Here is a 23,192-nt window from a genome sequence, read left to right as displayed (position 1 = left end):
GCTGCATCTGCTGAATGTAGTGCTGTGGAAGGTTCGACGAACAAATCCATTAAGAGACTAAATCCTTTACAGTATCAAATTGCAAGATTTTTTTTTTTTTTTCCTTCTTTAATGCACTAACCCTCTCTGCTCACACGTACTAGGCACTTTGCGAACGTCACTGGTGAAGCGAGTTCACAGCTGCAGCTTTATTAGACGCTGCACACGTGTCCAGGCTGCAGGTCTGGTTTCACTGGGATGCAGAGACCAAGTCGGGGGTCTGTCTACTTTTGCCCTTCAGTATTCACATTTGTACTTGAGCCTATAGACGTAGGTGTGATGCCTGCATCCCACAGACACCAGCCTTCGTGGCCTCCGAGGCAGCGGAACCTAATTTATTAGCTTTGTGTTTCCTGTTGTAACAGTAGCTTCAGAAGTGGGAAAATGTTTAGTTTTTGGATTATTTTAAAATGTTTTTGTAGCAATGTGAATTAGACCTAAAGATAAAACTTCAACAATTTTGGAAACTTTGTTTTGCTTTCTGCTGGTGTTGGTTACATGAGAGGTTTCTCACTGTGTAATGGGGCAACAGCTAGAACCTGGTTAGCGTAGCATAACACAAAGGCTGCTCACAGATTATTCCAACACTTTAGGTTTAGTTTGTGTCACGTTGGCCTTTACAAAAAGTGGAAAATAGTTACGTTTAGCAAGAGTTTACAGAGGTGGATGAAAATGTTGGTGCCCTTCACGAAATAAGAATCCTGCATTTTCTCAAATCACAAGTCTCACTTGCAGTTGAATAAGAACTCAAAAGCTGTCAAATTAACATTTGTCAGCTTTTTGTGGAAAGGTACCAACAATCTTGTCCTTTTCTGTACTTGTTGGAATATTTTCTCACCAGCAACTCGTTACATTTTCAACAACATAAAGTTTCTGATGCCAGTTGTACTACAACTTTGCATTAGACACCTGCTCACAGCTTTTAACCACATTTACATATTTTTGTTCACACAACATCTGATTGGCAGAAATTTGGACTTATCCTGATGGTTTACATGCACTTTGATGCTTGAGAATGAATCACAGTAATTGACTCAAACTAAATTAATAAAAAGGTCACTTATTCAGCTTTTAACTATTGGCTTGGCCTTTTTTTTTTTTCCTTCTAAAAACGTCAAAGCCAGAATGAAGCAGCAACTGTGACATCACTATAACAGACTGTTACCTGGTATCATCCTGCTCAGCTAGGTGACACCAAGAACGCTTCCCAAAATTGTTGGAACTTTTTCTTTGAAGGAGGGAGGTAGGATTGGTGCCTTTTCATCACAGAGGTGTCAGTGGACCATATCAAAAGTCTGTGCATGCAGCCTAGACATCATTTTGTTCTAGAAACACTTCCTGTGGCTGCATCCTCGCAATCACTGCAGAGGACACACATTCAAGTTCTTGTGGCGTCCAGCTGATTTTCCACCAGCTGTGTCATTTCCTGACAGCTGTCTAAACCAAGGGAAAACAAGAATCTGCAACTTTCCCCCTCCACCCACCTCCCTTCTTTGGTTGGCTACAATTTATACAGGCTGTAGTAGTGGAGGTAACTTATTTGTAACATGGAGAAGTGCAGGACTTTGTACTAATTTTTAAATAAAGAGGCTTTGATACCACATTATTTCTGTCTACTGGATTTATTGGATTTTTTTTTCCTTTCACAATGGTTAATGATTTTTTTCTTTCCAGAATACTTTTAGTCTAATGTCTTCAAGATATCTACAGTGTTACAGATGAAGAAAAGTCAACGTGTTAAGACGTGCGGATTAGAAACAGCTCTGACCAACTGCTCCAGCCTGCTTGCAAGTCCATGCATCCATTGTTCCAGTGACTAAAACCATCACAGGCCAGCACAGAAGAGAGTCGCTAACCATCGCCACACCCTTGTGTCCCCTTGACAAGGATATGATAATGGAGTGTGTGTGTGTGTGTGTGTGTGCTGGGATTTATTTGGGCCCAGATCTGGTGGTGGAAGTGCAGAACTGGTTCCATCCATCTCAGACTTATCAAAAACAGGGAAAGAAAAAAAGAAAGAAAAAGTGGCAAAGAGCAACAGAAGGAATGAACAGACACAAGTGCATAGTGATCTGGTCCCAGAAGCCACCAGTGATGGAAGGAAAAGCCAAAGGTTTCAGGTATATTACCCCTAAAACAACTTCAAAAACTGAACCCCTACCGTCTGCCACCAGGCACATCTTGGTATGCAACACTTAAAATGTCTCCAGTTCTCCCAGGATTCAGTGCTTTTTCTCAGTCTTATCAGCAGGATTACAAAGAGTGACATCCCTCTGCTGACACCTGGTGGTAGAGTGAGACAAAGGCAGAGATCTGTGGACTCGTCTTAGTGTTTGTTGAGGCTCCAGAGTGGATCCAAGCTACTGAGCGGGTCGTCTCCTTGGTCTGCTCGAGTCCCATGGAGACCCTGACCCTCGGCCGGTTGCAGGAAGCTCTGCTTGGTCACTCGCTGCTTTCCCCGACCCCCTCCATCCATGGAGAAAGCCTCGGCGGTCAGCGAGGCCAGCAGCTCCAGAGATGATGGAACTGGAGCAGGGGAAGCAGTAGGTGGGCTGATGCTGAGAGGGGCCTCTGAGACTGGCTGGTGGTTGGCTGCTGGTAGACTGGAGGTGGCGACAGCATCCAAACCATTGGGTGGTGGTGGTGGCGGCGGCGGCGACTGAGTAGGGGAGGTCAAGGGTGGGCTGAAGGAGGAGGGGGGCTGAAAATCCATGGGACAGTGGTCTGGTAAAGTCTGGATGTCGAGGTCGGGAAAGATGGTGCTGACGTGCTCCTCCAGGCCACACGAGGCCTCCATGAATGGATCTGTTGCACTTGGAGGCCGGATGCTGAGCTTTGCGATGGTGGCTTGGATGGAGCTGATGGGCATGTCACCGCCAAGGACAATGTCCTGCTGGGATTCCTGTCTCGAGTAAATCTGCAGAGAGTGTTCACAAAACACAAAGATGTAAAGAAGAAGAAAAAAACATTCAAATTATTCATATTTTTGTGACTCCATGGAGGCTGTGACCAGAACTCGCAGATTTCCTGTGCAATGACAGACGTGCAAAAGGAGAAAATCCGACAATTCAGACTGAAGCTACGAAGGGATGAGACTCATTTTCATGTGTTATTGTCAGCAAGGAGTAGATGCCTTTCTTACATTTACAGTGAGTCACTTTACATAAAGTACAAAAAGTTAAGAGGATACAGAGTGAAGATTTGTTTGTCAAACCATGATATAGTTTTATCTGGAATTTAACGGTATTGAAAGTGATAATCAACAACAACAACACCAACACGTATAGTCATGTGCTGTTGATCATAAAGGTTACGGACACAGTTTTCACAGGGTCATTTTTACTCCTGAATTTTTACAATAGAAAAGTTCATAGGTATAAACAGTGATGGAAAGGAACATTCCAGCCACGTGAACCAGAAAAGGCTTCATGTGTCAAAGGTTTAAAACAATCTGGTCAGTGTTGAGGGTTTTCCATTCAGAAAACCCTATGAATCAGTGCAAAGCTGTAGTACTACAATCCCACTGCTGCCCCTTATATCTCAAGCATCCTGCCAACTTCCTGAAGCGTCATTTCGTCAATGATGTCGCGTTCTGGGACGGACACGTGCCGGGAAAGTTCACTTTCCTCTGCCGCGAGTAATGACGCGCTTCGAAAGCTGTGGATTTTCCGCCTGCAGTCACCACTAAATATTATGTACAAGCTTCCTTTAATTGTTTATCTGACAAATGAATCACACTGGAGTTAAATGTTCAAACCTTTGTGGCTGCAGGGTTGGTGGTCTTGTTGTAGGTAGCAGTAGTGATGCCATGACGCTGAAGGACCTGCTCCGCATGCTTCAACACTGCTTCGTAGCAGAACTTCAGGTGGAGCTGGAGACACAGCAGAGTGGCAACATCAAGCCTCTATCACATTTAATTAGATGCAATCAGCTGACACAGTTTTTATTAGATAGCTGAAAATCGTTGTACCCTGATCACAGCTCGTCTCCTGTTACTGTATGTATTTCTATATTTGTAACACACGTTTTATATGTATGTTACCTTCGACAACTACAGAAGAAAAAAGGGCCCTGAGATATCGAGGGGAACCGGTTTTAAAGCTGCTGTATTATCAGCACAAATAGCAAAGTGAAGCTCCAGTAGACACTGCAGGATAATTATTCCTATTCTACTCTGATCAAGTGCGAATCAGTAAAGAAAAAACAAACAAGCACATTTTTTAGTTCATACAAAGTGCAAAATTCATCCACCATCAGCCACAGAGAAGAAACAAACATATGCAAGATTCTGCAGTTTGACGTCACGTTGAATGATTTTGGGTTAAGAAATCGTCAACACTATGAGAAGGATTTAAACTGTAATGTAAACCCCACTTTCTCTTGCAGCATGTTCTTCCTCTGTTGTCTCATCTTCTTCACCAGCAGTGGGAGGTCTGGGATCCCGTTTCCTGCCTCCAGTTCCTGCAGAGCCGCGTACAGGAGGCAGAAGGCACCTGTACGTCCCACTCCCGAGCTGAGACGGAACAAAAGCCACAGATTACTTTTTTGTTTTGACAGTGATCAAATAATGTAACTTGAAAGCTACAGAACGTGGAGTTTTTGTGGTGAGAACCCAGATGTCTGTTGTGGTCTGATTCTTATGAAAACTTCTCTTCGACAAAAGGTCAAGCTTTTATTCTGTGTACACAAAGTATTTGTCTTATTCTGTAATGTTTTTCGGTGTTAGACCCTATTTAGGTTGTTTCTGATTTTTTTAAAGAACATTTCATTAAAATTGTCCATTTGTGTTTCTATTTTGATGGAAGACTTGGTCATTTCGGTTTTAGAAATTTTCAATTTCACGTTGGCTTTGTGAATATTTGTGGCTTAAAGAAAAATTAAGACCATGTAAAACTACTAGTGGCATCAAAAAACCCAACTACAACACGTGTGTTGCCCACTGAAAGGTTAATGGGTTATTTTGTAGGGAAGTAGATGATTTTCGAAAAGCACACACATCATGCCTGGCACCTGCCAACCAGCCACAGTCTGAGGGTCGAGATCATTCACCCGCAGACTGGACTGTTCTCTCCTTTCCTGAATGTTTAAACGCATGCACACTCACCTGCAGTGCACCACGACAGGTGGGTGCAAGGGCCTCTGGTGAAGGTAGTGACCATGAACTTCCTGGATGAAACTCAGCAGGTTGCTCTTGCTGTCAGGAAGACCCCTGATGACAAATATGAAACAAATGATGAGACTGGGACAAACAAGACATCACTTCAAAATTACAATTATTATTTTTTTTTGTTTAAGTATACGCACAAAAAGTACTTTATAATTCTGTTGAAAAATGACTTACAGCTCTGGCCAGGAGGTGAACTGGAGATGGACGACAGTGCGCTTCAGGCTTTGGTCACGGTACTGCAGGCTGATCATGCGCTCAACGTGCGATGACGTCGTCTTCTGCGTGGTCAGGCTGAGAGTGATTGGCCCCTGAGAGAGCTGCTGGCCGCGCTCCATCGGGAAGTAGCGCAGAACCCTTCCCTGGGAGGGAGTCAGATGAAAACAGTGTAAGAACACTGAGAATTTACATTATGATTCCAGAAAGCATTTTCCACATTTTGTTATGTTGTCAAATTCATTATTTTCCTCAAAATTCTCCAAACATAATGACAACTTGAAAGAAGTTTGAGTCTAACTGTGGGACATTCAGTTGATTGGACATGATTTGGAAAAGCACTCATCTGTTTATAAACGGTCCCACAGTTAACAGAGCACGTCAGAGCACAAACCAAACCATGAGGTCCAAGGAAACGTCTGTAGGCACAGATCTGGGGAAGGGTACAGAAAAATGTCTGCAGCACTGAAGGTCCCAATGAGCACAGTGGCCTCCATCATCTGTAAATGGAAGAAGTTTGGAACCACCAGGACTCTTACTAGAGGGGGTCGGCCAAACTGAGCGACCGAGAGAGAAGGGCCTTAGTCAGGGAGGTGACCAAGAACACGATGGTCACTGTGAAAGAGCTCCAGGGTTTCTCTGTGGAGACAGAACCTTCCAGAAGAACAACCATCTCTGCAGCACTCCACCATCCCGATTGTCGAAAGCCATCGATAAATACTTATGTACATGTGATCTATTTCGTTTCTTATTTTTAATAAATTTGCAAAGATTTCAAACAAACTTCGTTCACATAGTCATGATGAAGTATTGGTTGTCGAACTTTGAGGAAAATAATGAACATAATCAATTTTGAAATAAAGCTGCATCATAAAAACAGTGTTTCTGTAGCAATTATTTGATGCCTTTAGAGATGGCGTGTAAACAAGAAATGGTCAAAATCATATGAAAAAAGGGATTAAAAAAATAGAAATAATTTGCAGCTGAATATTCGTTGTTTTAATCCCCCTCCTCCCGTTAAATCACTATTCAAACTAAAGTGAACTCTGTACCTTTTCCAGCTCCTGCTCGGAAACCAACATTACTATCAGTGACACCTTCTGCTCGTACACCATCAACCAGAAGTCTGCAGCAGTGCCAGTGAGCGGAGCCTGTGTGGCTATAAGACATGGGCAGTATGGCGACAAGTCTTCCACATAGCTGGCGTTGATGTAGTCGTCTTTCCCTGATTGGAGCACTACACGATTGAGGTCATAGGGCATGACGTCCTGGTGACGATTTTTCATGGTGTAGCAGCGGGCAATGGCGATGGAGAGTTGGCGGGCGTCCTTCTCTTGCTGATCTTGGAGCTCCTTCCAGCGGGCGTCCAGCACTGACAATCCACCCTCGGTCTCTGAGGGGTGCTCCAGGGACTCCACTTGGGTCCTATAATGTTCCAGTTCACTATGAAGATGAGCAACACGCTCTGGAGCCTGGTACGGGTCACCCTGAATCAGCAGAACTCCCTGGGCACTCTTTTTCCGACGCTCCCTATCCTGGGGGTCAGCTTTGGTGGGTTGCAGGACATTGGTGGGCGCCTTGGTCCCCCCAGGTTGGCTCTCTGGGCTCGAGGAGAGGAGGTCATCTGTGCTTGAGTTCTGGAGTTGAAACAGTGACAGTGATGTTGAGGGAGAAGCAGTTGCGGGAGGGGGAAGAGAGGGTGGAGCTGTGCTTCCGGGGGTGAGCGTTGGTGTGGGTCTCTGCTGAGGGTTCAGACCAAGCGATGCAGGACCTGGAGACGGAGACGGGGATGGGGAAGGCGAGGGGGAAGGAGGGATCATTCTGTGTGGCTGAACCGTTGAAGGACCTCCAGAAGATGGCTGAATCATGTGCTGAGCAGGCGGAACATGTGGACTATGTGGCCCCAAAGCAGTGGGTTGCTGTGGGGCACTTGGAGGTATTTTGGGTCCTGGAGCTGAAGGGTACATAGTTGAAGGCTGAGGATGGGTCATGGGAAGAGGAGCCTGAGGCTGCTGAGGAGCTGCAGGCTGTGGGGCAAGAGGCTGCTGAGGCATCATTGGAGCCCCTCCAGGGTAGCATATACCCCCTGAATGAGGGGGTTGAGCCTGGGGTTGACTGGGCATTCGTACCGGCTGCTGTGGCATGTTTGCCATATTCGGCTGTCCAGGGTGGCCGTGATGTTGGGGAGGTAGTGTACCAGGAAGCATTTGCGGCACAGGGACTCTTGGCATATGGACGTGAGGACCAGGGATCATATGGGGTTGGGAGGCAGTAGGCACCTGTGGGTGCATGGTAGGGTGAATGGGCTGGCTAGTGGGAGGCATAAAGTTTTGAGATACCTGGGGCATTGGGTGACTTGTGGGGGACATCTGTGCTCTGGGACCACCTGGTATCTGCATTTGGGGTTGTCGTGGAAGCTGCTGGGCATTAGGGGGCATTGAGATTTGTTGCTGTTGCTGCAATATGTGTTGGTGTGGAACGCCGGGGGGCACCTGTTGGTTGGGATCGGGCAAGTAGGACTGAGATGTAGGAGGTGTTGACTGAGAGGTTGGGGGCATTTGTGGATGTGCAGTTTGTGAGGGCATCTGAGCTTGAGGTGGTCTTGGCATCATCTGAGGGTGCTGCTGGTGTACATAGCCCTGTGGAGTCTGGTAGCCCTGGGGCATCTGGGGCTGGGGCTGAAAGCTGTTTTGTTGATGTGGCTGTAGCTGGCCTGGGAAGCCCTGCTGGTAATGTGGAGGAACACCAGGCTGATGGGGCATAAATCCATGTGGGTAGGCTTGCTGGGTCTGGAGAGTAGGCGGAGGTCCAGGAACAGCCCTTGGTCCAGGCTGGTACCCCTGAGGCAGTGTTTGCCCTGTGGGCTGAGGGTATTGCTGTGGATGTTTCTGCTGGGGTAAGGGAGTTTGGCCTGGGCTTGGAACTTGCATCCTGGGGTGGTGCATAAACTGGGGATAAGCTCCCATCTGTGGTGGTATGGTGTAGCCAGTTGAGGCTACAGGTGGGACAGGGTGATGTGGTGTAGGTGCATAGGTGGGGATAGGGGCCTGAATGCTGTCCACTGTGGTGGTTGAGGGCTGAACTGGTACAGGGACAACAGGGCCAGGTTGGGGAGCTTGAGGAAGGGGTGGCCGATAGGCTGATGCTGCGGCCTGGTTTGGCATTTGGGGAGGCATCTGAGGGAGAGGCCCCCGTGGCAGTGGGCCCTGTGTAGCTAAAGGCCCTGATGTAGGGAACTGAGCTATCCGTGCCAGGAGCTCTGGAGGTGGCAGGTTGGCAGGAAAGCGAGGAAGACCAGCAGCTGGTGCACCAGGCCAAGGCAGAGAGCCGCTGCCACCCAGATTAGCACCGGGAGGAATGAAGGCTTCAGGATGAGGCAGCCGAGCTGCTGTGTTGGGTAGAGAAGGAATGTCAGGGGGGAGGCTGCGGAGCTCCTCAGGCAAGTCACCCCCCAAAGCTAAGATGGCTGCACTTAGTTGGGCCAACTCTGGGTCCTCCAAGCTAGAGTCAGCGTCTGAAGCCTTGGGCTTCAAGGAGGGTTTAGCTGCTGTAGGTCGAGCTGGAGGCTTTTTCTGGGTCTCTCTGAGGAGGAGAAATAGTTGTTAATTAAATAAAGTTATTGAAATAGTTAGCAGCGGTAAAATAATAAAACAAATGAGTTTCTTTCACGAAGCCACTATTTCTACAGCGTTTCTTTGGAGAGGACACATGTAAAATGGAGAGTTGCGCACGAAGACAATATTCGAGCTGCAAGTTAAAAAGAAATGAACACACACTGGCAACTTCCTTCGATAACCTTTAAAAACTTATGCAATCCAGTACTGGGTTTCAGGATGAAACTGTCAGAAAGGTGATAATTCTACTTTGTGTTTGTTAATGAGGCCATAGTGGGTGGTGGAGTCGTACTGGAGGGCATTATATTAAGGGGTGGTTCCTCTCATTCATTTTAAACGGGTTGGCCAAAATATATAATAAATATATTGTAATTCATGGCAGAGCTGCTCTATTAGCTTAGCATTAGACTGTGGCCAGCGAGTGTAGGTTAGCACAAGACTTAAGAAAACCAAAAATGGATCGTTTCAATGCCCCTCTTACTTTTCCAGGACTGGCCTCCTCTCCTCTCCCCTCGTCTGGCAAAGGGCCTTTGCTCTCTCCAGTAGCCGCGATGCCTTCGCCTCCAGGTCATCATAGAACTCCTTCCCCTCTTGTGACTTCTTCATCAGATCCTCATAGGCTTCGTACGAGCCAACCAGACCCTGGACGGTGCTGTTCCACTGCTGCTCAGTCTGGCTCAAACTCTTGCGAACTAAGGCATACTGGACATTAGCCTCTGTCAAGGCCTTCAGGATGTTTTCCTGAGCTGCCAGGTTCTGGTCGATGTAAACCTTCACCTGCTCGTATTTCTTCAGCTGCTCCTCAAATACATGCTGAAAAAGACAAATTTGATATCCTATATATATTCATAATGCTTTGGCTCATGTTGACACGCAAAAAAAGAAAAATTCTAAATACAACCCCAAATCAAAAAGGTTGTGAAAATGTGTAAAGCGTAAATAAAAAAACAGAATGCAATTATCTGCAAATCTTATCGACACACATTTTATTCACAATAGAACATAAACAACATATCAGCTGTTGAAACGTAAAATATTAGCTCAGTTTGAATTTGACGGCAGCACGGTTTGCAGTATGAGTGCGAAGTGGCTGAGATTCAGGTCTTCACCTCAGAGTCTGAGGCCATGGTTCACTCCCAGAAAATGGTGGATTGCCCCCTTCGGGTTGGGAATGAGTCGCTTCTACAAGTGAAGGAGTTTAAGTATCTTGGGGTTTCGATCACGATTGAGAGTAAAATGGATTGTGAGGTTGACAGGCAGATTGGTGCGGAGATCTGACATCCGAAGGGAGATTGGAGTAGAGTCGCTGCTGCTTTGCGTTGAAAGGACTCTGTTGAGATGGTTTGGGCATTAAATAAGAATGTCTCGTGGACTCCTCCTGCTGGGGGTCTTGTAGGCACACCCAAATGGTAGGAGACCCTGTGGTAGACCCAGAACACATTGGAGGGATTATATATCTCTCATCTGACCTGGGAACGCCTCGGAATCCCGCCGGGGAGCTGGAAATCGTTGCTGGCGAGAAGGATGTCTGGAAAAGCCTGGCTAAACCTGCTGCCACCATGACCTGACTCAGGATAAGCGGAAGATCATGAATGAATGAATGAATTCTCCTCCAATTGTTTTTGGTTTTCAGCAATTATTTTTCCAGTCTTGTCGCCACAGTTCCAACGTTTGTTAAAAGAAGAGGGGATGCTACACAATGGTAAACATCACCCTCTTCCAACTTCACTGACATGTGTTGCTGCCATCAAATTCACAATGAACTAATATTTCCCATGAAATGTTAAAATGTCTCAGTTTCAACATCTGATATGTTTGTTTTATTGTGAATTAAATATGGGTTGATGAGATCTGCAAATCATTGCATTCTGTTTTTATTTACCTTTCACATATCGTCCCAACTTCTTTGGAATTCGGATTGTAATACATAACACAATGGTGCTTGGATCTCCCTGATCCACATGCAGCCACATACCTTCATGTCGGCCCGTTCTGTGGTAACGAGGGTGGAGGTGATGTCGTCTTGGTGGATTAGATCACGAAGCTGTTTCTCCAAAGAACTTCTCTGTTCCCTCATCTCCTGTACCTTCCCCAGGATGCGCTTCATACACTGCAACCCTGCCACTTCCTCTGCATGTGTAGACACAAAGTTTCATTTACAATTCATACCATGGTTGAGACTAATGTAGTGAACCTTTTAAAATACACAAACCCTTGTCCTCACCTTCACTGAGCTGGGGCCGGGGCAGGGCATCTCTCAGACTCTCCAGCGGCCCCCCCAGCAGGCGCAGATTGCTGATGTGCAGGTTCATGGCCCGGTGGAGCTCTGTGTTGGTGAAGCTCGCCTTCTCGTGGGCTTCCATGTACTTTTCCAAGTCCCTTCGAATCTCTGCCAAAGCTTGGCCCTGTGATGCCGGGTGAATCTCCCCCGCAGTAGGGCCACCAACATCCTGAAGGGCTCGCTCACCAGCCTCATCTGCCTCCAGGACATCTCTGATCTCCTTAAGTGAAGACTCCACATCGGTGAAGACACCCGAGAGCACTGCACAGACAACAGTGCGATATTATGTGGAGTTCACCAGGCACACGGGTTAAAATATGTTCAAATAAAACCAAGATTCTGAATAAGTACTGTGTATATCAAACAATGTTGGGCAGAAATAGTTGAGACACGTCACTAACCCTGCATTGATTGGATCAGGCTCTTGACCGTGTCAGGTCGGACGCTGAGAGCAGCACACTTCTCCATTAAGACAGGGGGGATGTGACTGTACATGTCCAGATTGTCCACAGACTCAGGCTCCAAGCCCAGAGAGTCCATGAACTGCCTACAGGAGGAGACAAGACCAGTCAAATCCTAACAAAACCTTGTGTTATTAAAGTCTGAAGAAGACCTGGTGGCTCAGTGGGGGAAGTCGTTGATCTTTGAAATTCTGAAATTTGTTTTGAAATGTTTACCATCATGTCCATTGCTCAAAGTTACTACTGTACAACATTACTAAGAGTGAGCGAAATCTCGAAAATACTTTTACAACTGGTTCTTCGTGGGATGTATTAAATGACTGCGTATATCAAAAAAAATCAATTATGAATCGTAACCTAATAGTTTAAGCTGCCGGCCTGAGACTGTTTGGGGTTTCGCTTTCAAGAGTGTGCGAAGCAAAGGGATGAGACTTGTGTTTGGAAGGTAAACGGGAAAATGACTGGCAGTGTTTCGTCTGAGCTTCCACATCTGAATGCAGCTTGATGCACTCAAACGTGCAGTGGTTTTTAAAACTGAGGAGTTTTTATATTCCAGACAGTGAAAGATGGCAGGAGGAGACAGACACGGGGGATAAAGTCAGGCTGATGCAAAAGTGGCTTTCAACCAGTGGTCTGCAGTCCTCTGGTGGTATTTCACAATGGGACAGGATTAAAGCAGTGCCCATACAGTGTATCAATGTAATCCTGCTGTATAGAGATACAGCCTAAAATATTATGATTTTATTGAAAGGCCACATCGCCCAGCTGTACTTATTACGTGATATGATCATCTGTGTTTGAAAGGTCAGTATTGTAACCAGCTGAAGCACTCATGCACTCACTCTAGAGTTTCATTCTTGCTGTCAATCTTGCCCATGACATCCCTCAGCAGCTTGGCCTTCTCCTCACTGAAAAAAAAAGGAAACACCCCCAACCAAATTAATAAACTGTGTTTGTGCATAAAAGGCTGACTGAACATAGTCTAATGAAGGTGCCCATACCTGTATAATGAAGATGCCTCGTGGGCAGCCATGGGCACCAGTTTGGCAAACAGGTCTGGTCCAGTGACACTAGGATCAGTGGGGTTGACTGGTAGAGCCTTGACCAGTGGAGCACCTACAAGGGTTCAGAGAAGATTGGGTTTGGTGGCCTGGTAATAAAAAAAAAAGCTTGATTTTTATCAAAAGAATGGGGAAAACCATGAGAAACGACTGCAGCCTCTTACTTTAGTATGTTTCAGAAGAATTGGCAAAATTATTTTCCGCTTTTTTAATTCCTGTGTAATTTTTTTGGTATGTTGAAAAATTTTTGAACCCAGACAATTCATATCGATTTGAATAGGGGTCCTCAGTCAGACAAATCAAGTTATGGGCACTGAAAAATTGCTATTATAGACTATAACAAACAAACTTTAAAATCTGCTACCAATGTCAGCAACCCACTAATGTGACCTTTACCTGCTAATGTTAGCTTCAACTACATATATGAGTAAGAAGCAGATATGGCCTGATGAACATAACTGTATCATAATGACTGTAACCACTAAATACACGTAAAAGGCAAAAGCTGCTGAGTCACAGTCACATTACATGCAGGATATCTTTGTAAATAGTGGCACTATGAACTAGGCTAAACAGTAGGAGACACACAACGAGCTATTTATATCGGTCTGCATATGATTTGACAGAATGCATGTACCTGCAACTCGTGTTTTGCATGTACACAGTGATAACAGTGGAAACTGAATGTAAGAAACAACATACTGAAGTTTCCTGTTACCTTTAACTGAGGCCAGACTCTCCAAAGAGGGAACTGTCTCATGATAAATGAAGTCATTGTCCTTTTTGGCTGAATTAAACCTGTAGATAGAGTTTAAAGAGTTTGACACATTTATCTTTAGGTTTTGATCAATGTAAAACTACATAAAAAAAAAACAAAAAAACAACCCAACACCACCAAAACTGCGACTGAAGACTTTGCTCACTTTCCACCGATAACATCCATGGTGAATCTCAAGGCGTCTTGCACGCTGTCAGGTTGACCCTGATTGCATCAAGACAAGAAGAAAGATAGGGGAGTTATATGAACGCGCACACACACACACACACACACACACACACACACACACACACACACACACACACACACAGAGCCTTGTGTTGACTCAATTGTGTTGCTGGAAAGTAACTTCCATTGTACCTTAGCCAGCTTGATGGCTTCATTCAGTTTGTCCAAGGAGCTCTGCAGGTATGCCAACTGTTGGAAACAGAAAATAGTATAATAAATAATCAAAACTGCAGAGAAAATACAGATTATTGATTATAGTGAAAGCAGGTAATGAGATCTCAGGATAGTCATGTTTATGGGGCAGCATGACGGGTCGGATTGGAAATGGTTCTTCAAATGGCTGTTAGAAATAGTTCTGAACTGAACCATTTTATTGAACAACTAGATTAAAAATTTTAGGGATTGAGTTTTGAAGGGATTCTTCACTTTATCTAAGGAGAATTCCTTCCTGTCAGCAACTATCGCACTGATTGTACATGAGGCTCACAGTGGAGGATTTGTAAATGCAAACAGACTGTGGTCCTACCCGCTCTCCAAACTTCTGTTGCTCCTCAGCTTGTTTTCCCATATGAAGCTGTTGATGTAAAACAGAGAAAAGGCGTGTTCGTATCGGAGTAATGAACACGATCATACCTGCTCCGATTGATCATCTTTCCCTATTAGACTCACATGTGCAATTGCAGCAAAATAGTAGATCTTCATCTGAACCAGTTTCTTCCAGTCCTTCTGGATCTTTCCCAGCATGGAGGCAGTCTCTGAGTTCTCCAAAGCCCTGCAGGCCTCTTTATAGTAATCTACTACCTGCAGCACCATAGCCACTTGTCAGCCCCTAATAACTGAATTATTGATTGATATGATATTAAATTTCTTCATCATTTAATGCAACTTACCTGAGCGCTGATACGGGCAACCAGGAAACTCTTCCTATTGTCCAACATAGATTTCTCCAAAAGACACTCCTGAGCCTGTCCCTGGACGGCAAACACAGGATGATGAGACACGTTTCTGCGAGTGTGTTTCTATAGATCTGCATTCACACGTGTCACCTACCAGCATAAGGTTGATGTTAAGGTTAAGGATCTGGTGGCTCATGTCCACACTAAAGTTGTGGCTGAAATGGTCTCTTAAGTAGGAAAAGGCCCCTGCTGAGCACTGGAAGTGTGTGCACGACACTTTCATCCCCTAGAGACAGAGCAGAGAGTCAGTGGGACTGTGTGTCCATTCATGGGCACATGTTTAGGTGAATGTGTGTGTCTTACCTCCTCCGATACCCTGTTGTCCATGGCTCCCAACATGGAGTGCAGGGCCCCTAAACACAATACAGATTTGACTTAGCAGGTTTTACTTTCACGTTCAGAAAAAAAAAAAAAAGCTGATTAGTTCACGTCACAGGCAGACCATCATTTGCATTTCTCTGCAGTTTTCAAGCTCTTAGTTTCCTTAAAAATCACATTTGGCGTACGAAAGGTTAGAGGACAGCTTTAAAATTGGGTTCGTTAATTTTCAAACCGACATGTACAGTAAAAAGATTTCACAGCTTTGTGTCACGATACATTTGAGTGAATCATCTGTGAGCCTGACAAATTCAGCAGAAATCTATTTTGCAAAAAAACAAACAAAAAAAAACCAAACAAACAGAAGAATGAAAGTTTTCCAGCTCGACTCCAAAGCTACGAAGACTAAAACCCAAATTAGATAACTCTGTGTTTTAAACTGACTCAGTTGATGCCACTAGATGCCATTCATGACGTAACTCTCCCTGATTTTGCCCACGAGGCTTCAGACCGATGATCACCGGCTTCCTGATGGTGCTAAACGTGCTTCAACTCTACCCACTTTCAAATGAAACAAAATAAATAAAACTCTGCAGTGTCTGTGATTGTTTTCTCTGCTGCACTTGTACTTTCTCAGCTATATTAGGTTCAATTCATTTATAACCATTACTGCACTCGAAATCTGTGTTGTATCTTTGTCCATTTGTATTGTTTTTTTAATGTAATGTGTTTTATCTCATTTTGTTTTGTCTTAATGGGTTTTATTCTTGGATTTATTCCCTATCGTTTTCCGTGTTCTAAGATTTTATTGCCCATTTAAAACACTTTTCTCTGTTTGAAGTGTTTTATAAGGCCGCCTTGCCTCGTAACTACTGAAGAGTTTCACATTAAAAAAGAGACAATGTGAAGAACACAATCTATGCTACAGATAAACAAAAAAACTCTACAGGCTAAACGCACTAAAGGGCATTTGACCACAAAAATAACTATGGTTTATGATGCTAATAATGCAAAATGTCGATGAAGTCTCCACTGGAACAGAACCGATGGCATTCTTCTTCTTTTCCTTTGGGCTGTTCCCTTTCAGGGGTCTCCACAGCAAATCATGTGCCTCCATCTAACCCTGTCCTCTGCATCCTCTTCTCTCACAACAGAATTGGTGGCATTGCTGATCCATATTAGTCGGTTGGCTTATATATGTATTTTTCAAAAGCATTTAGTTCTACAGGATGTAAGAAGAGCCCCTGAACTAGCTCAAAACAAAGCTATTAACTGCTCTGTAGGATTTTACTTACCAAGATTGTAGAGGATGCAGGCTTGCTCATAGCTGATGTCGTCATGGGTGACTGTTTTTCCCGAGAAAATTTCAGTCCTGCCCACAAGGATTAAAAAAGTAATTTTACAAAGTATAGAAACAAAACATAATACAGACAGTTGATCTATACATCCTTATTTAACATAACTCTGTAAACTAACTAACTGCAGAAATAACAGATACAAAAAGACATTAGTTATTAGCTATTTAGCCAAAAAAAAAAAAAAAAACCTCACACAAATTTGATGCTTAATATAAAAAATAATACATCTTCAGACACTTTTATGCTTCTGCAGCCAAAGAGGAAGAAAGTAAATGTTAAGATGATAAATTAAAAATAAAATAAATTGTTAAATTCAGCAAAAAAAGTACAATAAGGGGGAAACCAACAGGACTGAAATCTCATAATCCAATATATTACAACAAACAATAAATTACAGGCTCAAAACTAACCACATGATTGACAGGAATAACTCTTTACCCAAATAAACTCTATCATTTCATACTTCACTTGATTATGTTTGTTCAATAATCTGTTCTGTTATTTTGTCCTAATTCAGGGCAGTTAGATTTTTTTTTATCCACAAAATTACTGCAGGGAGCAAAACTCTGAAATAGGCCTCAGACCTCTGGGGTACAGACAAACATTTACACAATAGTTCAGACTGCAGTCAGTGTGTATCTGTACCATGAGATGGGTACTGAAGCTTCCTGGCTCACTCCCATGGGTACACGGCTCTGGAGATAATGCAGCTGGCCAAAGTACTTCCTCAATGTGCTGCAGCCCTCAAAATCCCGTGTCACATTCACAGCACTCTGTGGAACAGACAGACTGTGACTCGTTACTGTGGCCTGACTCAGCCTTCTATTAAAGTTTTATCTTTAAATTAATTTAATGATTAAAATGTCTCAATGTATCGCTCAAAACACGATAATCAAACACCATTTGACACCCAAACGAGATAATTACTCATCTCTACTAATTTGCCAATAACACGTCTACCAGGAACTAAAAAGTCCAAAAAACAACAACCAAACTCTCTGCACACTCTTACATCCTCATCAATAAATCTGAAGCTGTAATAGACTGGATGGTTTCTTTTTTATGTAGATGGGATGGAAGGTAGAGGATGAGTCAAAAACGCGCAGTTATTTCTGAGAAATAAAAAATTGTCAACTTATAAATATTGATGCATCGTTATAGGTTTGACCACCTGTCAACATGTAAAGTGGTTCAAATCAGCTCCAACTTTACCGACAGTTACTTTTGACCCTCATTTTGACTACTGTACATATTTGTACAGTCATAGTGAGTAGTTATCTTTATACTTAAGTAAAATGCAGATAACCTGCCTAGTAATTTACTTGTACTCACAAGTGTGTTAGTGTCTGAACACATTTTACAAGACATTTCTAATGTCTGAAATCAAGCCTATGGCTACACGTGCTTTTCTATGCCAGTTTTGCAGGTTAGTGACATCCACTCGTCAGAAAACAGCACTGTCCTGTTTCCTGGAATCGATCCGTGAATGTTAACTCTACAATATAGTCACGTTCACTCTCCGATTGGCTCATGACTTCTTCTGCATGATGTACTTTTAATGAATAAACCAGTCGAATAAACACTGAATACAGTTAAATGTTTGTTACATGTGCTCAATGATGGTTAATGTAGGAGACTTTTGTCATAAACACACCACTAAAGAGTTTGGGATGATCCTGTCAGAGTTTCAGGTCATCAATTTGTAAGTTGCAGTAACTGTCAAATTGTCCTTTTCTTTAAACGCACAAAATTGAGCTCCTAACAAGGCAACACCTTTTTTGATTGTTGTATTGAAGTAGTACATCTTATCAAAGACGAGTTAATGGTAGAGAGAAAAATAAGTCTCACTATGTTCATCAGCAGTTTTTAAAGGGAGCCAACAAAATGAAAAATTGATCACAACCACAGAGATCTGGCTGGGGGTCAGTCACTGAGGGCGTACCTGCCGTAAAGTCTCCAGTTTCTTTAATTGTTCATTGTAGTTATCTGGATTCTCTCCATAGTTCTTCAAGATGAACTAGAGGAAAACAAACAGCAATCGTAAATGGGTAAATGTGGTTCCTAGAAATTGGCTCAGTCCCTTCTTATGCTTAAAAGTTGTTGTGGTTAGTTGAAGAAAAAACTTAATTGTCCAGAACTTTTTTTCTCTGCACAGCAGTACAGTAATACAAAAAGACAAAGACAATATAACACAACATCGTACATAGAATGTATAAAGTAAAAAGTAGAGTCTCTAAATCACTATAGTGGTGCAAGAAACACTGACTGTAATTGCGTGTTTTTTTTTTAAGGTTTTGGTTTAGCAACATAACATAATCATGCCATTTAAAATAAAGAAAGTTCAGGATAATTGATTAGAAAATGATTTTAAATATGCCCAATGTCTTGAAAGTGAGCCTAATTCGACCTTATGCCACATTTCGCCTCCTTAGCAAGTGCCATGTTTGGACTTTCTCAAAGTTTTCGGAGTACTCCCATAATACTTTACCAAAACGTTACCTGGGCCCATGAATCAGTGGTATGAACAGCACACTATGTAATGCCAGGTTAAAAAATACCTCCACACATAATTGTGCATTTCACACTGTATCATTTTTTCATGAAACTGTGGAACCAGAACAGTCACAAGGCTACTCAACAGATTCCCAGGGAAACAGCAACAAGATGGGGCATTGTCCTACATTGACTCCAACAAGCCAAAAATTAAGTTTTGCCTTTTGTCCAAGGTAAACACACAAAAACTGTGGCTAAATAAAAATGGGTCTACAGCAGTAGTTTACTAAAAAGGGAAAGCAGTAATTTGCTTGTTCTGGGATTTAAGATGAAAATGTATATCAGAACTATATGAAAAATTAGGTATATGTTAACGACATAAATTCTTTTGAGGACTTTTTTTTTTTTTTTAATGCTGTTCTAGGAATCTTTTCACACAGTACAGAAAGTGTTAATGTGAGCAGTGCACTGCAAATACAACAGGGCGAACACCTGTCCTTTGTACCAGGAAGTTGCTAGAAAACAAATCTGTCACATGATAAAGATGAGACTGAGTAAAACGCACGAAGTATTAGATGAGCATTCCTTTGTGCAACTTGCAGATGTGAATTTGGAAACAGGTGGTGGTTTTCAGCGTCAGCCTTTATTAACACAGCCAGATACAGGTTCTTCAAATCAGTGAAGCGCCTTAAAATTGAGGATGGATTCATATTCTGAAACTTAACAGTAAAAGTGTGACACACCCTTTGTATATCTTGGGTCTGCTGCCACCAAATTGCAGTGCCAATAAACAAGTAAACTGATAACTTTCCTCCCATAAATAAAATTTATTCACACTTTACATGGGAACAATGTCCATCACCCAAGACATACATCTCTTTTTGTCTTCTGTGTATGGATTAGCATTTCAAAAGTTATTTTTGCCGTTTGTATTTTGTATGCTTGGTTTTATCTGCCCAACAGAAAACCTGTCTCCCACTTGCATTTATTGATTCGGGTCAGAAAGTAAAAGTATTGTAACCAGCGTAACTTGCTCTTTACATTTTCATGTGAATAATTATATGATTTGAAGGCAAAATATGTCTATGCTTTATGTTTTACCTAAGTTAGCTGCAGGCTTTGACTAACAAGCTAGTCTTCTTTCCTGCAGTCATCCTACATTTCTGGAGAATCTGCTGCGTTCAGGTGCATGTGACAATGAGCTCACCCTTTACGTTTGTCATGTCGGCAGTCTGTCTGGGCCCCGAAAAGCCACGCTCATTAATTTTTACAAATATGCAGCGTTCATTCGACCACAGAGCCTCTTCTGGCTCATTTCTATAAGTTAGCCACTGACTTAGCGCCAGCTCGGGGCTAATTATGAACTTTAGCCTCTAGCGTATTATTAGCTAACTAGAAGCTAGTGTTAGCAAACACAAGGCGGTGGTCAGGGGGAGGATTGCCAGAATCAGCCGTCAGCTAGCTGGCCAGCAACACGTTCTGGAATATTCTCCTGTCCCTGACAGGCCGTGACAGCTGACGGTTGGTTAGCTTGTTGACAGTTGTCCATAATCCCGGTTAAACTGACTTTCAACCTCAGCCCTGTTGCTCGTCTCCCCACCCAGCTCACCTGCCTGACGGACGGGGTGAACTGGAAGTCCCCAGCCTCCTTCAGATCCAGCCAGATCATCGGCATCCGGGGGACCGCTTCCATCACGGCCGACTCTACACGGCGTTGTCAGCCGTACGGGTGTCAAAACCACGTCGACAGTTCTATGGACGGTAAGGGTTTTCCAAACGCTAGGTTAGCTTTCCACCTAAACAACTGTGTCATGTATCCATTTACACTCCAACCGGAAGCTGGGAACGTACGTAACGTATCTCGAATACGTATCGCCTGGATTTGTGGGAAATGTAGTAAGTGATGCAACTTCCCGTTATTAAGCGTTATTCAAACAGTTTGAAGGCTGGTTAGTTATATTGTGTTAGCCAAATAAAGAGCATCTTCATGAAACATTCCGACAAATAAAACTATGCCGTTGTCTTTTCACCAAAGTCAAATTTACTAAAAACTACAATTCCGAAACCGGAAATAACTTGCAAAATAACAGCATCAATTAGTTGCTTCCGTAAAACATACATCGTATCACTGGACAGCTTTAATTGAAAGCACATTTTGATGAAAAATGCACTGCTCTTGTCAGTGATTAAAAGGTAACTACTAAAGTGCTGTACTGAAGTATTTTTTATTATTTTATTTTATTTTCCACAGTGTTGTAATTGACTTTCCTTTTAGTGTGTGTATTTTCGGACAGCTACTTTTACTCCGCTAAAATGTCGTTCCCTACTTTTATATGATGAATGTTGTCAGTTAATTATCAGGAGTGGATCAATAATACCAAGTGTGACAAACCAACAAGCTGTGGCTTAGCCTCCCATTATAAGATCATCATTGTGGAGAGGCAGGTTTACTCGAGTCCGGTGGTCCAACAATTATCCACTCCGGACGTCGTTGTATGACAAAACACTTGAACATTTATGGAATTCCACGTTCCAACATCGAGCAGATAAAGCTTTTCCACAGAAACGTTGAGATAAGGACCAATACACGGTAAGAAACCTTGTACTTCCACAACTACACACTCAACTATCCACTACTACCTTGTTGCTCTTACTCCACTATGTCCACGTATGTCCGTTAGTCCCATAGCTGTAAACAAATATTGTTTCCTTGACAACTGGTTAGGCCAACTTCAAAAGCCGTCATGTGACGTCATCGGTACGCACCTCTGAATGTATCGAACCCTTTAAAACACAGTCACTACAGAAGAAGAACGGAAGGAGAAGAAGCACAGAGAAAACTCCCTTTGGCTCATACAGAGTGTATTAAAACGAGGCCAGTCTTTACCAGATTCAGCATTAAAGTGATGAGTTGTGATTCTTGATTAACTGACAACTGCATGAAACCCCAAAACATAGACTTGTTGCTCTTATGACAAATCTCGGTTGCACTTTGAGATTTTCCTATAACCTGAAAGCATCCTGTGTATTGATTTTATTGTAATGTTCTTTTTAATTATTTGACCTGGACAAGCTGATTTAATAACATTTTAGGACTATTAACAAAAACATGTAACTAAAAACCAACAACTGTTTTAAAAAATTAGCCTCTGGTAAAAAAAACAATGCAGGTGCTTCCTCTGACTCTTATTATCATATCTAAATATAACATTCATTTATAATTTACTGGTCCTAAGCACAGTGTGCACCACCACTAATGCAGCATTATTGTATGCAGGATATTGGAGCCTGTCTCCAATATACAGATGACACAAGTGTATTAAAAGACATCAAATTAAATTGTAGTTCTGACTGTAAAACATTTTTTTAAACTGCAAATGTAGCTGAAATATTAAAGTGCACATGATCTTTTGAATTTAGGCCACATTCACGTGATGTCTGCATTTTAAAATAGAAAGGGTTACCTGCCAGATTGTATAAAAGTCTACATACAGTATGATTAAAAAAAACAACCAATAATGAAATAAATCTGATTTGTCACTTCTTTCCTACATGAAGCTGACTATGTGAGATCACCATTTAGCTTGCTATTATCCCAGTGTTTATCGTGGTGGCTTCGCTTCCTCAGGTATATTTGCAAATTCTTTCACATCACATTCTTATGCTCACAGCAAATCCGGACATTATGTCAACACAGCATTAGAGATGCAGAGCTGTTTTGCCATCTGACATAAAATACTGCACAATGTCAGGGAGGGTTTGGAGTCCTAATTCAACTAAATGTACCTGACATAAGGAGTACTTCACAATTTTTTTGCTACAACTGCAAGTTCTGCAAGGCTGTTTAAAAGGCCAAGGGGCTCTGAAAGCTGCGGTCAAGCTGCATTACAAAGGAGTAAGCTGGATGAATCAAATGGATCAAAAAACAAGACACTTACTGTAGTGTGTAATATTATATAACTGGCTGCTCATTGAATGCTCTTCAGCTATGTTTGAGTCCTTGGCATCTGTGGCTGATGCAGACGCAGCCTAAAAGTCAAAGAAATTGTTGGAGGAAGTGCGAGAAATTTAGTTACTTCAATAAACAAAACAAAAAATAATGGCAATATTTATTGTCTTTGCAGCAACCATCACTTGAGCTGTGGAACCTTGTGATTGCAGATTTCGACACTGTTGGAGACCAAAAACATTTCATATAATCATCATCATCATCATCAAATGAACT

At 42.8% G+C, this 23,192-nt stretch overlaps 1 protein-coding gene across 1 annotated transcript; it reads right to left on the bottom strand.

The window, feature by feature from the left end:
* Positions 1–1,642: 1,642 nt before the first annotated feature.
* ptpn23a (protein tyrosine phosphatase, non-receptor type 23, a) lies at positions 1,643–20,815 on the bottom strand. Its single transcript, XM_067509334.1, has 24 exons — positions 20,577–20,815; positions 18,417–18,491; positions 17,120–17,247; positions 16,412–16,488; positions 15,102–15,151; positions 14,893–15,024; positions 14,733–14,813; positions 14,512–14,643; positions 14,369–14,416; positions 13,975–14,031; positions 13,760–13,818; positions 13,555–13,634; positions 12,777–12,891; positions 12,618–12,683; positions 11,716–11,861; positions 11,258–11,575; positions 11,009–11,163; positions 9,515–9,846; positions 6,472–9,001; positions 5,381–5,565; positions 5,144–5,248; positions 4,414–4,552; positions 3,797–3,910; positions 1,643–2,956 (listed from the first exon to the last, which is right to left on the bottom strand). Exons 1-24 carry the CDS (start codon positions 20,658–20,660, stop codon positions 2,366–2,368), a joined length of 5,799 nt encoding a protein of 1,932 aa, XP_067365435.1. The 5' UTR covers positions 20,661–20,815; the 3' UTR covers positions 1,643–2,365.
* Between the last annotated feature and the right edge of the window lie 2,377 nt (positions 20,816–23,192).

Source organism: Channa argus, chromosome 7 (assembly GCF_033026475.1).
Source record: "Channa argus isolate prfri chromosome 7, Channa argus male v1.0, whole genome shotgun sequence".
Taxonomy (NCBI): domain Eukaryota; kingdom Metazoa; phylum Chordata; class Actinopteri; order Anabantiformes; family Channidae; genus Channa; species Channa argus.
The sequence above is the reverse complement of the archived record's forward strand: the minus strand, read 5'-3'. Positions and strand labels throughout refer to the sequence as shown.